Genomic DNA, 17,511 nt, shown 5'->3' on the forward strand with positions numbered 1-17,511 from the left:
TGAATACCCAGTGAGCACAAGTAAACAAAAGTTTTATTAACATAATTTCTACAAAACCACTAATAATTTTTGGTTTTTTAACAATTATAATTACTATAACTGCTATGTTATATGGAGTTGCAAAATTTTATAAACAATTCAATGTTTGACATTTAAATCAAATATTATTCTACGCAACAACGATTTATGACATTTATCTATTTATAACGATTGAGCAGTATAATTTGTTATTATTTGATATCATTCCAGTATAATAATCCGTTTATAAACTTTGGCCTTACACAAAATATAAATATAAGTTTATTTTTTTATACAATTGTATATTGTTACTGTATATTAAATAATTTTCTTCATAACAATCACTAATATAAAATATTATAATTTAACATTTTATCAGCCATTTGTTGAGTTATGACGTATAATTTCATTATTTTGGCATTGCTTCAATAATGAGAGTGTAGACTAAAATAGCTTTTTTACGTTAAAAGATTCAAAATATTCGAAAAGCTCTCAAAGTTTTTTTATTTATATATTTAAACGAATCCAATTTTGTTTTTGTACAAATCATTATTTATTTTGATTTAAATGGAATGATACTATTTGTACAAGACCGTATAGCTGTTGTTGTGGTACGCAGCTTAAGTACTTTGAGAACGTCACGCTCGTACACGCGATTCATCAGTAATTCAAAAAGCTAACAGTGTTTTAATTGTTCGTATGGGCCGCGTGTGACGATGATGTTTATGCTATAATTAATAACCACCATAGTGAAATGTGTCAAATTATTTGCTATCTCTGAGACGATGGTTCTTTAAGGATGCGGTGAAGTATAAATAATCACCCACGTGTTTTCCTTTCTTGCTGCGGTAGCTTCGGGTTTTGTGTACCTTGGACAGACGTTACCCTGGGGTTTTGTACAAAAAAACAACAATACATAAAAGTGACTTGTGTTTTTATCCTTGTTGCAGTCAATAAGCTAATGTCTATCGTTTATTCTTAAAGTAATTGAAAAATCTTTTCCAGTATTACCATAGAACGTTTTTCATTGTGTTTTCACTTAACAGTGTTCACTACTTATAAATGTTAAATACAGTTTCTGCTTAATATTAATTTTACTTATCCCCCTTGTTTTACGGCCGACCATTATAATAACAGTGAAAATTGTAAAATATTAATGTATTTGTATTTTATGAATTGTGTACACCATCAGTGTTAGCAATGTTAATTTTTAGTTAATTTTTCACAAATATTTATAAGGGTGTATTTTGTTACGAGCTATAAAGTTGATTTCATAGGAAAAATTCCATTTTAGCTCTGAAAAAATATTGACTTTCATTATTTGATATAATGTTATATTTGGAAGTTGACATATTAGCTTTTGAATAGTAGCAATTAAAAAATGAACTTTTACTTTTCCGAGTTATACTATAAAAAAGAAAGTATCTACTTATGAATAGTTACTTAATTAAATCAATAATAACTTTTTAAATAAAATTCATCTTGAATCTTGCTAATATGTCTAAGAATTTCGGTAGTAGTTTGTTATATCACTTTTAGAGCAGCTTATGTACTTACTGTTTTAAGCTTGGACTTGATTAAAACTTTAGTTCCTTAAACATTATGTACACAATTAGGATGATTTTCAAAAAGTACGTTTCATAAAAAAAAATAGTACAATGAGTTTAAAAAAAATATTACATGTTTTTAAATCGATTTTTGAACAATCCTACAACACATACGTGCTCAAAACTGAACATAACGCATTTTAAACCTACAGCGCCATAAGTTGCCATGGATACGTATGTTTCGTATAACATTGTTGTATGTTTTATTAAACATTTTAAAGACATCCTTTTTTTCTATGCACATCTGGGTTTGATATTTTGAACTTGGCTTCTACAATTTACTGGTAACTTGGTAAAATAAATGTTTTTACCTAGGAGACTCTAGTGGTGACTTATTTTTCGTTACTCTTTAGTAATATCGTAATATATACTTTAGTAATATATAATGTATCCAAAACCTCAAAATTCAACAATTTTGAATTTAAATTATTTATTGATCATTGTTAATTTATTTGCAATTTTAAGATTTTTAACCCGTGAAAAAATGTATAATATGATTTCTAGCAATATTTACAATAAAATGTCGCTGCAGTCTAATAGAATTACCATTTTATTACAAAATTTCAACTAAATAATAATAATATCGTTTATTTTTTTTATCTCGGATTTCATAAACGACGAAAATAAAACATAGTATTAAACCACTAAGATAAAAAGGTATTTTTCGTAACAAGATTTTAACAGAAAAAAGAAGATTATTTTACACACGGCTCAATATTTCAAACGTCAAATTCAATTTTAAAAACGATTGCCTGTCATTACCTTTTTTATCTAGTTAATACACTTGTTTTCAAAGCTTATATAGATTACAACATGTTTAATAAATTCACAAATAAATTATAACTGTTTTTAACGTTTTGCTCTAAACCCGCAAAATACTATCGTTGTTGTCCCACGCAATTAAGTCGGTATTTTTTTCTTGGATTCTCTGGACCTTAGAGGTGTGATGAAAAATTTGATCACATACGGGTGTTGTCATAGGGTATATAAATGAAATGTGTTTACCCCTTTCAAAATGGTGTCTTCGTCACGTAATTATTTTTGTTATTTGTGATCTTTCATGTGGATTCCCTTGTGAACACTCGAGGTGAACTTGGTTATTTTTAGCGGCATATGTTTTCACGTCGTGATTTAAGTTGAATTGTAACGGCCGGAACATTAAGTTTTGTATCTCAGTAGAATTTCCGTAAAACGCGTGTTATCATATTAATAAGTTTTGTGGAAAAACTTTTACCATGGTGGTTTACGATGCGTCAAGAATAAACTGGATCGGGTTAAAAGTGTTATTGACGACTACTTCTGACTGCCGTCCGCGTTGTAAGTATAAAAAGCAGCGATCCGCAAACGCGTCTGAGCGAATACCATTTTGAGTAAATCGTTTCCAACACGAATCCTTCGCATTTCAACCCATTAATTCCAAAGAAATAAATTTCTTGGTCTCCATAAAGTTTTAATACAAAAAAGACAGTTTTTTCTACTGAGAAATATTAATTAATAATTTATATCAGCGATAAAATATATATGAGATCAGTCCTCAAAGACATTCAATATTATATAGAGGAATTTATATCACAGGTATTATGAAAACAAGACGAGATCCTGTTATACAAAATTACTTAAGTGATGTCTTTAAAGTATTTGATGCTCGCGTGTATGTTCCTAGATAAATTCATTTAAAAGTTTCAAAGAAATTAAGAGTTGAATGCGCACTCAATTTTCAAAATTCCGAGAATGTCATAAATAGAAATTGTTCTTTTTCCCTTGAAGTTATACGAGCCAGCAAAATTTTGTTGGTGAAACTATTTTAAAATGACGTTTACCTCGCGAGAATAGTTTTACTATTTATTTTATCATTTTTTCAAACATCGACAAAGAATTTTAACGAGTCCGCAGATTCAATTACATTCTGAAAAATAAACTAAACGATTCATCATTCTATTATAATCAAATTAATGAAAATATAAGAATTGAAGTCAAAATATAATTTCCTTCAAACATATTGCCATTTGTTTTTTAATCAATAAGTTCTTTGTTAAGGGTACACTTGCATTCTTTATCGTATATATTTTACTAATTATTGTCACGGGATGTCGCGTGCCACTTGAAATGTCATGTCTGCCCCAAACACTAAATTGGACATAAATTCATTCAAATGTCGAACTCCACACTATCCTTAACACGGACATGAGATATCACCCCACAAGTCAAATTATCGAAATTTTTTAAATAATATTCTTTACGGTTCTTAAACGGTACCTTCACGTACCCTGGTCGCTGTAAATACCGATTGTCAAATTTGCAAACGTTGTCACATGATATGGCTTGACACGCCAAGACATTTCGTTTGGTTTATGGCGTTTTTTTACGAGTGTCCATTAGCTGAAATTTATACATTTATACATTAGACGGATTCATTTAAATCTTTTCATCAGAAAGCTTTTAAATTAGATTTAATCTCCTTTAATTTATTTCTAACGAATAACGTTGACCGCGTTATTTTCGTTTTCCACGTCGACCGACTTTTGAACTACATATAATATTATAATAGATTTTAAAAGGCCCACGCTATGGGAGTTCTGCGCAAACAGCCCGGAAAATCACAAAATACTGTTGAAACTGACTATCGGGTATAAAATTTTTTCTTAATAACCATAAATAATAATAATGACTGGCCAAAAACACGAGCGATTTACGACCAACCTAAAAACTTAAACTACTTTTTGTGTATGAGGTTCGGTAATAATATTTTATACGAAGAGAACTCTAAATTCTACAAGATTTAAAAGCAGATTATCTTGTCTATTACTAGTACTCACTAACATCACAACACACGTGTCCAGTAAGAGTCTCTTGGAAAGAAAATAATTTTAGAACGGGACATTATTTTTAGTTGGTTATAATAATTAGTGTTGTTTATAAAATTTACTTTTCCAGAAAGGTTTGAAATTTATTTACACAATAAAATTATTAAGTATTCTCTGTCTTAACGAAGTTCGGTTTGAAAATACATCATACAGCTGGATAGTGTAACATCAATAATGGTTTTAAGATGGTGAAAACCATAAAATAAGGGCAATTAACGGCTCTAATAAACGTGCGAAGATAAATGTTCTTCTCGAAATTTTGTCTTACACTTAAGATGAGAGATAAAAAGAATAAGGTGAAAGCTGGTTTAATGGATTTGTGCTTTAAGAACATTTTATTACGCTACTATTGCTCGTCTTCGTACACCTTAACTCAAATAAATATGATTTTTTACTACAACATATTGCTGCGACTATTATATTAATAAAATGAAAATTTTCTATGCGAAAAGAAAATGTGTTCAAACATTTTGAAATAACAGTCGGCGATTAAATTGAAAAAATCAACATAATTGTAATCATTTAATGTAACGGAATATTATATTTTTATTAAAAAAAAACCGATCACTCAAAATTTACAACCAATCTTTGTATCTTACGAATAAAAAACTAATATCAGGACTTTTATAAATACCATTAAAGTTTTTATTTCTAAGAAAATTAAAAATAAAGTTTCAAATTGCCAATAAAAAAGGTTCGCTACAAATAATTTACTATTAATTCATTATAAGAACAATACTGCTCAAAATATCGGTTTTGTTTATTTTTACTGGACGCCTGGCAAAAGAAGTATTTCATAAAAATCTAATTTAAATGTATAGGCGCACCGATGTCAGTCTTAATAAACGTTCAATTGCACAGAGCTTGTAAAAATCCACGGCAATAAATCAATTATTATAAGACTGGCTGTCGAGTTAACGTAGTAGTTGCATTGTTGTTATTGTTATACTTTCAGATTCTGTACACACACAATATCTACTAACAGTATACTTTAGAGTCATAGCCCAACAACATTTTCACTGAGCAATTATACATGTACGTTAACGAGATATTGTAACACAATTTCATCAGCAAAAAGTTAAATAAACAAAATATTTTAGTCCTAGTAATGATTTATTATTTTTTGCACTATTTATTTGATAGTCAAACTAGAACATTTCATAGTACTGAATTGTTTTTCAGTAAAATTTAATTGCAAATTTGCATTGACTAGTAAATGAATTATAGTTTACAATAAACGAGTGATACTGTTTTCATGAGAAACGTATTTAAAGAACAAGGTTGTGTGCTTAAGTGATTTTTATATGCACGTACGATTCCTACTGAAAACAGTGTCCCTCTTCATTCGTCTTATCGAGTTGCTAGTGATTTTGCAGGTTTTTTTTCAATTTAATCGACCTTGCAGTTTAAAGCTATTCTAATACATTGTACGTGATGAGGTCATGTTATCGTTTTTGTTTTTTTACTCTAAACTACGTCCGGTTACATGCCAATTGACTGTATTTTTTAATTAAATTACTTAATATTTCAAACTAACGCGGTATATATGAAATGTATATACTTAAACATGTCGTTTTACGTGGATTTTAAGGTTTCATAATTATCAAACATTATAATCTAACAATAAATTTTATTACTGCGTCATTTTTTCAGTCTTCCAACTTTTATCGATACCAGTGGGCGGGTAGAGTTGTAAAAAAGATCACGACTAAATTAAACATGATTTTGAGCTTTACAAAAAATTGGCTGTCAATACATCTCTACATGACTTGTAAAACTGTAAAAAAGTATTGTAAAATCAAAATGTTTGTTTTTTAAGTTGAAACAATGGAAAAAGAAATGGTTATACTTGAAAGATCAAGGAACTAAAATTTAAAAAAGTGTGATGGTCAAAAATCATTGTAACGTAGCCAAAGCGCTACTGAAACGCGTTTCATTAATTCCAAAGTTTAGCCGCAACATAAGATAAAAAAAACACATCGACGAAAGTTGTAGAGACGTTTCTAATTTTTTAAAAATTGTCGATAGTTAATTAAAGAACTACGGTCCGTTTGAACGCTTTGGAATTTTTCCAAGGTTCATTTTTTCGATTGAAATGAATATATTTCGTTATCATTTTACTCTCATACGAAACGCCAGAGAAATAAATCAAACAGCGGCATATGACATTGGCGATCATACGTGTGTGTGTGTGTTTGTGTATGTGTGTGCGTGTGTATGTATGTGTGTGTGTGTGATGTGTGTGTATGTATGTGTGTGTTATGAACATACGCCTTAATGCGATATTTTCGGTCTCTATAAATTAAACGAGGCGACCACAGTCATTACAGTGGATAAAATAAGAGATGCGTACATCAAACGGTCAACTTTACGGTACGCGTAATAATAAATTAATATAATAATATTAAAAATATCTTACACCTATGATGTCTATTAATAAAACAACCAACTAAGTTTAGACATTGTATGTGGACTGGCTTTGGATACCTTACATCATGACCGTTATAACGAGCTTAATGCAGACAATAACCATTAACTGACCCATACATCTCACTCAACAAGTTACATTATGAGAACGATGATTTATTGTGTTTTTCAATTATACTTTTCTAAGTTAAGACTAAAATTTCTGTGTCTGAGGTCTAATATATACATACATTTCATGTTGAACCTAATACTTACACAAAGAATAATTCATAAAAATTTATGAGATGGATTGTTTTGCAATTTTTTTTGGAGTATTTTTAAAATATACAATTTTATTATTTAAAATTAAAACTCGACTTTATGTATACCACAAATTATGATTATATTAGAATTATTGTTATATCATTGTAAGAAACAATGATGATTTCAATTTTTTAATAAAAAAACAAAGTTATAATGAATATAAATAACAACCAATAAACATAGTATCAAACAAATGCGTCTTCCATTAACTTACTTAATAAACTGCTTAATATTACAATGTAATATAAACATTAAATAACTGTTTAATGCACAATAAGTGATTTTGTTGGTTTGTAAAAGTGTATTGTTTTATTCATTTCCAATCTAAAATAAATACTATTTTACTTGAAGCTGGATAAAGTGTAAAAAAAAGTAATTTTCTAATGTTAAAAAACTGTAAGCGTTTTAAGAATAGTATTTCACAAATTTAATATTTATAGCACATGTTCTAAATAGTTTATCTATAAAAAAAAACATGACAAAATATTTTTTTCGCATAAAGGATTACCATAATCACATTTTCCTTGTTCTGAAAATGATATAAATATACACAAATCACAATGCTTATTAAAAATATACATTATAAATTAATGAGAGCCTTTTTTTGAAACGCATAAATGGAAAAACATTATATAAAATAAAGCATGCAATGTACAAGGCTCTCGGCTACATTTAATTATAGCATAGCTAATGTCAACATTTTTCACATAATTAAAAAAAAAAACTACTTATTTACAACAAGCTTTTGGCTAGTAACCTTATTAAATCGCTTTGAATTTATTAAATGTTTAACAATCACGTGATTATGCGATTTTCAAATTGGTAAAAAGTTGTTTAGGTGTCGATTTTGGACAGTTTTATTAAGATGTAACTCTTAGTTCTTTTTTAATAATCAATAGATCAATATTTCATTAGTCCAATGGGCAACCAAAAATTTCTTAAGTTGCTTCGGTTACAACCCTTGAACTTCCTCCGCGTCATTATTTGTTTATATATTTAAATTTGGCTTATAGCTTGATTTTGAAATGTAAAAAATGTCTATTATCTTTAAAAAAAATATATCTAACGAAAGTTATACATGAAAAACACACTTTCCTGAAAAAGGGCTCTTAAGCATGCGGTAATGTGTGATTATTATTATTCTCATTTATTTTATTGATAACATATAGAAGTATAAATGATGAATGATAACGATGAATGGTTTTCTATCAATGGTCAGTAAAGGCAGCAGCCAAAGTGATCGGCAAGTTGTAGAGGTGTCGAAAAACGGCCGGCATTTACCAGCGGTTATAAAAAGAGCCACGCTGTTACTACTAGAGTTGCAGTGGCACTGCTGGTGGTGCTACCAGTAGGCACAGGTGACGGACGAGAAATACCACAGCCGGCGGCGTGGGGGGCGCATCGAGTAAGTGCAACTGGTGGTGTTGCTGTTGCTGCCCTTACTGCCGCCGCCTCCGCCACCGCCGAGCCCACGCAGCAGCCGCGGCGTCGGCCGGCGGTGCGCCGTCCAACGACCCGGACGGTGTCGAGTTGTCGGATGACGACAGTGCGGCCGGTCCGTTAAACGTCCACCACGCGTTAAGATCTGCGGGCTGTAATAACGACCAATCGTCGTCATCCACCTCGTCGGATCAGCAGAAACAGCAGCAGCAGCAATCGACGTCGATTTCACCGCGTCTCCTGTCCCTGGACAGCAGCAGTAGTAAACAACTACAATTGTTGCACGACATTGAAGAAGAGGTCGATGACGATCAGCAGACGTTGCCGCTCAACGAAGACGACTGCCTTCTGCTGGGAAGCTTTTCATCGTTAACGGTCAGGAAAACAGCCAATAGCCCGTCGCCCACGTTTAATTCGACTGCCGCCTCAGTAATATCTCTGAAGTTTACCACAACAACTGACCGGAAACGGAAAAAAAATCTTCGTACAAAGAGCGTGACGAGTACTACTAGTTCGGATACTTGCGGCAGTGGCGGAGTGGCCCCCGCCAAAATGCAAGCCGAACAAGGTAGTATAGGCGATTTACAAAAGTACCACAAGTTCCTCAGAAATCGCCGGCACACCTTGGCAAACGTTCGGTAAGTGTGTGAATACGTTACGATTAGTTTTGTAATGGTTAAGTTTTAGTATTGTAAATTGCAAGTCAAAAGTGGTACAATAGTAAACTTTGACACGAAAAATGCATTCTAAAGTTATAATTCTTGTTTTTCAAAATACCCTCGGGCTCAAAATCTGTTGTTGCGTTTAGAGTATACTAAGTGTTCTTAGTGATAATTTACAAACTGTGAACTCGAACTAAGAAATTTGTAACTATGAAATATCGTGTTGCTTCGTACACGTTTTTATTTTGTAGATTGCATGGAATAAATTTACATAAATTTTCCAACTGTTAAGTGTGCAATTTATTTTTCAATGATGTCAAAATACAAAGTTTTAATGGATAATAGTTGTATATAAATACTGTAAAGAATAATAATTTTAATTGAAACGTGACCACTGAACTTCCATCGCCGCGATATTAATTTTTATGAAAAGTTCTTTGTCAGCCCTTCGTTCTTAATGAATTTTAATCAACGGTGTAAATATAATGTTTTAAATAATCATGGTGATCTCAAGTCGCTCACTTAAACGGGCCAGTGCACATTAATTAAGTACGCACATGCTAAAGGCTTAATTATTCGAAAGGAAGAATAAAATGTTCTACATTTGGATAAGTTAACAATATAGTACAAAACATTGCAAGTATTCCAACATCTTATCTTTTTAAATTTTTAAGGATACATCTTTAGTTCCTTCCAGTAGTTTCTGTATGTTTCCTTAGTATAAACCTGACTTATTTACATGTTTCACTTAAAATATAAGACAATTGATTCGTTTATTAAAAATTTACTAATAAATAATCTTTTAATAATATAACATTAAAAAATTTACTTAACTACCTTCGATTTCCAAAATTATTTTTTAATTGAAAGAAATCTATGACATTAACCTAAGAAAATTATACACAAAGAAGAGAAAATTATTTTTAATACTAATGTTTAAACATCAGATTTTTTAAGAAAAACGCTCACTGTCGACAATGTTTGTCTAATTAGGGTCGGAAATTTTCACCGGGTTCGTCTATAGACATTCCAGAGGTTTTTTTTTTAAATTTTCTCGAAATCCGTTGGTTTTTGTCTAAGTCACAGATTTGTTCTTTTTAAGTTCATGTGCATAATTTTCGTTTGGATTAAAATTTATGTATGTGCATTGCAATAGATTATTTTTTTTTTAAGATAATTAATATATAGTTAATTATATTATCATATAATGTAGAACTTAAAATAAATACTTAATTTAGACTATAAACTTGATTTTAGATAAATTATTAAGTAACTAATTTAGAAAATCGTGTCACTAAAAGTTAAATATTTTTAGTTTTGTTATATTACATTCTTAGAATTACATTTAATTTAACCATAAAAAAGGTTTTGATTAAAAAGTTACATAATTGTACTATATATTTAATTAAAAAAATAAGTTAAATTATAATTACACTAAATAGGGCTACTTGAAAATTAATTTTTAAAAATATTAAAATTTTATTAGGAAGTGGAGTCTATTTCACTTTTTCTGATGATTCTTAAGTAACGTTGAAACTTTTATGACGTATTTTACCATCGAAAATGTTTAAGTTGTTAAAAAAATGAACAAAAAAAAAACAAATTATTTTTATACTTTATATTTAATAATTAATTTTTTTTTTTTTTGTCGAGACAGATTATATTCTAACTTAACAAGTGTTTTTTTAATTGTATAGAATTAATTGAGTGATAAATTATTTCAAAATATTTAATTTACATGCTGAAAATTAAAATAAGTAATTATAATATTAACATAATTACAATTACTCAATGTAATTATAACATTTGATATTCGTTTTATGTACAGATTATGTTATTTGTTGTTTTCATTAGTTAATGTACATAAAATACATTCAATATGTTACATTAAAGGAAATCTTTTTAACTTTTATAAAGTCTAATGACAAAATATCTCAACTGTGATATTAAAAAGAACAGCCAATAACTTAAGGCGTATATTATTTAATACTCTAAAAAACGCTTCAAAATTTTCAATCTACCAGCAGTTTATATAATTATTTGTACATAACACTCATTTTCGCATACTTATTTATGTATCTGACAGCAATTCATAAATATAAAATATGTTATACAATTTATTTTACTATTCATGAGCTGTTCGTTTTAAATTCAAATAAAAGTAAAAGTTTCTGTTCCGCATGGAAGTTTTTTGCTACAGTAATTCAATCTGTGTGTTTTCTGATCGTGTAAACAATTATGTCGAATTTGCAATTTCTTGACAATTATTTAATATTTAAAAATCAAACACTTGTATTTATGATTTTTAGTGGATTTTTGTTGAATAGCTCACTAACTGTTAATTTACATTATTTCTTTGTGTGGTCTTCATCTCAAGTTGATAAATTACTTTGTATGATAAAGTTGTTTTTTTAGCGCCATAGCCGCAATAAAAGTAATTTATTACGAAAAAACAGAAAAACTGCGAAAATAACATTTTCTATGATAATGTTCGTGCGCTTCAAACTAATTCTTATTTTATTTTATATTTATAGAGATTTATTACTGAAGATTTAGTTTTAATGTAAAAAATGACAGGTGTCTGTTTAAAATAAATCTCTTTCAAATGCTAATCCCAAAGTTTTCGAGTGCCCCAAAAATATTATATATTTTTACTGTGTGGAGTGTTTTGTTTTTCTCGAATGATTTTGAGCTCTCGTGAAAGACGTTTAAAAGTAATTACTAAAAAAGAGATGTACGGCTAAGCCCTTGGATGTGTAGGTGCACTGGTCGTTTTTCAGGCGGTGACAGTATACACAAATTGCTATGTCGTTATGGAAAATTAAAGAAAAAACTGAAACACGGGTGTAATTTTTTAACTTGGTTATTTTGTTAAGTAATTGTAATAATAAATACTTATACAATCTATTGGAATGAAACCCCTCTGAGGCTCGTATAATTAGGTAATTTTGTACTCGCAGTTTATATTTCTCCGACCTTAATTGTCACTAAGTCACCAAACTGTCTCTAAAGCGGTTATATGTAAAAAATACACTACCGTGTTTTTGCTATTTTCCTCTAGTCTTAGTAATTTCGAGTAATTCTTTTGGAATAAATTATAATAATAATTTTTTTTAACTTTATTTTGCTAAATCGAAAGGTGTGCAAAACATTTCGAAATGATATAAGAAGACAATATTCATCTATTAGCGCACATTTTCATTACTAAACCTTGTTGTATCAACTTTCGATTTGTTACTTAATTTAATTAATTCTTTGATAATAACGTTTGGAAACAATACACTACTTGTAGTTTATTAATAGGGGGTATGATTTCATTTATACGGTTAGTTTTATAATTCCAGGTAACAGATTTTTTATAGCCCTTAATTTTGCAGCCAATCAATAGTGGTGAATTTTTATAGATTTTTATATTTAAAATTAAATAAAGTAATGCTAAACGCATTTGTTAATTAGGGGAAACATAATACTGTAAAATAATATATATATGAATAAAATACAAGTTTTTATAAACAAGTACACCTATTTATTTTAAATTACTTATACATAAGTAAAAGTAGAGATGTTATTTTGGTGAATAGATTTATTATAAAAATAATTACAATGACACAAGGCAGAAAAAAGTACTTGAGGTTGTAAATTACACCTACAGAATTTTTTGTAAATAGTTTCCATCAAAACGTATGGAAATATTTTGATCGTATTCAATTCGAAATATATTCGATTAAAAAAAAAGTGAAACTCATTAATTATGAAAGACACGTATGAATATTTATAATGTTCTTCTGACTAAGGCAAGTGATTTCAATTAAAAAAAACGAAAAACTCTAAAATCAAACTTTTATTAAGTACTGTTTTGTTTTTTACCTCAAGTAATAATACACATAGAGTATGTCATACAATTCATTTTCAAAAATTGACAGATACTATTTTAATCGACTGAGTAAGGAAGATGAAAATATTTGTGATTTATAATTTGATCAGATTTTATTATTGATTTTTTTTTATTGTTATAATTAAACTGATAAAAACTGTCGATATTTTAAAAGTCAACTTTTAAAAAATTATCATAACGTAGTTGTGATAATCAAATAAAATAAAAAAAACTTGAATTGAATTTTTAAAATAGAAAAATATATATTGTCATGAATGTTCATTTTTATTAATTCAAGACCATAAAATATTTATACTATAATCTCTTGTAATGATTTATGATTTCAAAAATTAAAAGAATTGTAAAAATCATAACTGCGTTCAAATAATTGTTTAAATACACCCTGTATTTACACTCAGTATACTACAATGGATGTATTCCAATGTCCCTAGAGTCTTGCCTTATAATTTATGTATTCAAAATCTGGTATATTTTCAATATAATTTTTCGGCAAGATAAAATCACATAAATACAAAATGTATTTTATGTTTACAAGAGAGAAATTTTACGAAATTGATGCAATTGAAAAAACGATATAATTTGTATATTATTAAATTATAATTACACAAAACAACATTTGTATACTTGTATTATTTATGTTGTGTTATTTTTAAAAGAAGCGTTATTTTAATAGTACTGAGAGAATGTAAATTTATTTAAAAGAGTATTTTTTATTATTGAACTTTATGAGAAATTTAATCATTATTTCCAGTTTTAAAATCAACAAAATTCAATTTTTTGTGTAGATATTTTTTTTTTTTGTATTCCAATCATCAAATAATAACTAAGCAATACTTTATTTTTTCTACGGCGGATCTCTTTCTTGTATTAAAAACTATCTAAAATCGTCAAATTCTAAAAATGGCATATAAGAATGTGCTCATTTTTTTTTAAATATAATACGAAATGATTTTCTGAAAAAAAATTATGGTAAAATTCTGTTGTATACATAAACGAAATATCAATGTATATAATAATGAGTATATCAGAAATTATTTGTTTTGTTTCCTCTTATAATACATCACAATACATATTCTCAAACTTAGTTTTATTGTTTATCAAATATAGTGAACTATTTAAACAATACAAGCTTAAACCCTGTAGAATAATTTTCATTGGGTTTTGAAAGTACTTTTGAATTGTTCAAAGTAAATGATCTGATGAACATAAAATCGTATTGAAATGTGTATGAGAAAAGTAATCGGTACACAAAAAAGTTCAGATAGCCGTGAAATCTCTATACTATTTCTAAATGTGTGAATTTTGTCATAACGCTTAGGCGATGAAAACTTAATGGCACGAGTATAGGTGAGATATTTATTGACATGAACAAACTGGCAGTATTATTCTAGAGGACTTGAAATTAATTAAAATTTAAAATTATTAATATTTTATCTTTAAATTCTACATTAAATACAATACCAAAATATCCGTTCAACAACGCTAGTTTCAAATTAGTACTTAAATAACAATTTGTAAACAAGAATATAGACATAAAAATGAGAAATATAAATTATTTTATGAAAAACTTAATATAAGGCTCATAACTTTGTTTATTTCAATGGAAACTAGTTTATTTAATATTAATGAAGTTAAATGAATGAATGAAACTTTATGAATAGCAAAGAGGGCGACTACGGAAATGATTTCATGCAAATTACCCAATACGCTCTTGACTGATTTTTAATGTTTCATTCAGCACATTCAGGATTTTTCTATTCATACGTTTAAAATCCTATTAGAAAATATGAGTAGTTTACTTATATTAAAGCTTACCCAAATTTTATGCACAATAGTCATACTAAGTATAACTGCGATAAAGTGGTCATATGTTAATATAAATACATACAAACGAAACTTCCCATGACATAGTTGTAAATGGGTCTCTCTGAATTTTCAAAAATGTAAAATATGATTTTAATTTATCATTTCTTGTTCTGGATTTGCTGACGTACATTGTGAAAAATAAGGAACCTTGATCCTAAATTTTTGAACAACTTAAACAAATACTCCTTATAGGCAAAGAATTTATTTTTTGTGCTGAGTACATGGTATAGTTAAACAGAATTTTTTTGGGTCGTATACTATATTGTATCTTAGACAAAATTTGTATAATGACATTGTGTATAAGATTCATGCAATTAAATTAAATGGTTCATTATTTTTCTTTGGAGTGAAAAACCTGCAAGTGTTATTTAAAATAAATTATTATTGAATTTTGTGTATCAGTATCAGTAATTTTTACAATTAGTTTCAAAAGAAATTAACTTCATTATAGTTTATTATAAATTATTTTTTAATATTATTTTACAACATATTGATAGGCATTTTTATATTTTATATAAAAATAAAAGTGCCAATTATACCAACCTAAATCATCGAGTTAAGGTTTTACGACCCAGACTGAATCATATAGCATGTGCTTATAATAGAAAACTTATGAAATCAAACTTCATATAAAATATAATAAAGATCAATCTAATATTAGAATAAGATATTTAGACATTTATTATTTGTCCACGTTGATAATTTTTTGATATATGTAATAAAGTTCAAATTTTATAATTTATTACATACAAATCGTATATAACAATATCGTACAATAATAGTTTTACATATAATAAATTACAACAAAAAATTTATTTCAATTTACTATATAGGTTTAGTATGTAAATAATGAATAATTCTTAATTATTTATAATTTAATTATAATAAACCATTAGACAATCTCATATAAAAGAACTTTTAATATGGTCTACTACAACTATACAATAATATATTTAAGTTGTATTCGTTACAACCTCATTTATTTAAGAAATATCTTTAAGTGCGTAAATAATATTATTATAAAAAATGTTATATATCATTAGTATACACTACTATTTTTTAATTAGATTTGAATAAAATAAACTTACAGGTAACGCTTATTTCCCTTATTCACTAAGTTAAACCAACACCGGAATTATACGAAAAACATAAATCTCCCTTGACTCCTGTAATCATTTCAGGAATTTCTAGTTAAACCATAGCTTTATGTCCACTATCTTCTGCTTGCCCTCCTATTATAATACACCTAAATACAAATTACTAATTTCCAGATGGATTTTACATTAATTAAACATGTTATACTTGATATTTTATTTTAAAAAAAAAAAAAAAACAAATTAAATAGCACTTTTGTTCTTAGATAGTATCAAACTTCATTTATTAAAAGAAATATCCTATAGGGACATTTTTAATCAATTTTTGCTATAATTCTTAAGAAAAATAAGAACACATGTTTATTAAATGTTTTTCTTTTATAGACTTAATCATTGAACTGATTTCTTAATTTAGTAACCCAAATAACAATTTTAAATAGTAATATTCTCATTATAGGACAAGGTTTTTATGTTTTAAATACAGCCTGTGTAAAACACCAAAAGAGTCAATTGATATCAGTCTTATGGAACGTTTTAAATTTTTGTTTTTAATTTAAAATATTTTCTTTAACAACCCTGTTAGTGAAATATAATTGAATAATAATAATACTGAAATATTATAAATATATTGTTGTAATGTTTTTAGAATGGCCAATTTATAATATTGAAATTATAATTTTTTAACAATAGAAATATAGTAAAAGGAGGACGATTTTCTTTAATTAANTTCTTTAACAACCCTGTTAGTGAAATATAATTGAATAATAATAATAATAATAATACTGAAATATTATAAATATATTGTTGTAATGTTTTCAGAATGGCCAATTTATAATATTGAAATTATAATTTTTTAACAATAGAAGGATAGTAAAAGGAGGACGATTTTCTTTAATTTAATTAACAACTTGTAAAGGTTTGATAAAAAATTGTACATAACTTAGTTTTGAGTACTTTTTTGGACACGAACTTTACAATACACACATACTATAACCTCTAATAGTTATTTTGCCGGATGACGCTCATATCAATAACAACAAATAAATGTAGACATATTTATATTATTGTGATATCAGCCACTATGACCGACCATCTGATATTGTGTTGTCAACTAAGCCGCAACAATTATTATAACAGATGAGTCACGAAGATATAACAAATACAATAACATTTTTGATTCAATTAACATTTTGTTAAATTTTTTTTTATATAATTATTGTTTTCTTTGAATTTGTTTAGAGGATACTTTTTATTGTTTATCACTAATAAAAAAACAAAATTGTTTTTTAATTTTAAAATAGCCATTTTTTAGCCTTTTTCTCACATAATTATTTA

At 27.6% G+C, this 17,511-nt stretch overlaps 1 protein-coding gene across 3 annotated transcripts in view; it reads left to right on the forward strand.

Annotated features, from left to right (window-relative positions):
• The window catches only part of LOC126901008 (cAMP-specific 3',5'-cyclic phosphodiesterase), a 323,154-nt gene that overhangs the window by 94,094 nt on the left and 211,549 nt on the right, over positions 1 to 17,511 (forward strand). The window contains exon 2 of one of the 3 annotated variants that reach the window (XM_050677106.1): positions 8,389 to 9,297. The exons of the other annotated variants lie outside the window; for them this stretch is intronic. Within the exon in view, the coding sequence (XP_050533063.1) occupies positions 9,212 to 9,297 (86 nt within the window). The 5' untranslated portion in view covers positions 8,389 to 9,211. The remainder of the gene's footprint in view (positions 1 to 8,388; positions 9,298 to 17,511) is intronic. 3 annotated transcript variants of the gene reach the window in all.

This window comes from Daktulosphaira vitifoliae, unplaced genomic scaffold, assembly GCF_025091365.1.
Source record: "Daktulosphaira vitifoliae isolate Bord-2020 unplaced genomic scaffold, ASM2509136v1 Scaffold_3, whole genome shotgun sequence".
Classification (NCBI taxonomy): Eukaryota; Metazoa; Arthropoda; class Insecta; order Hemiptera; family Phylloxeridae; genus Daktulosphaira; species Daktulosphaira vitifoliae.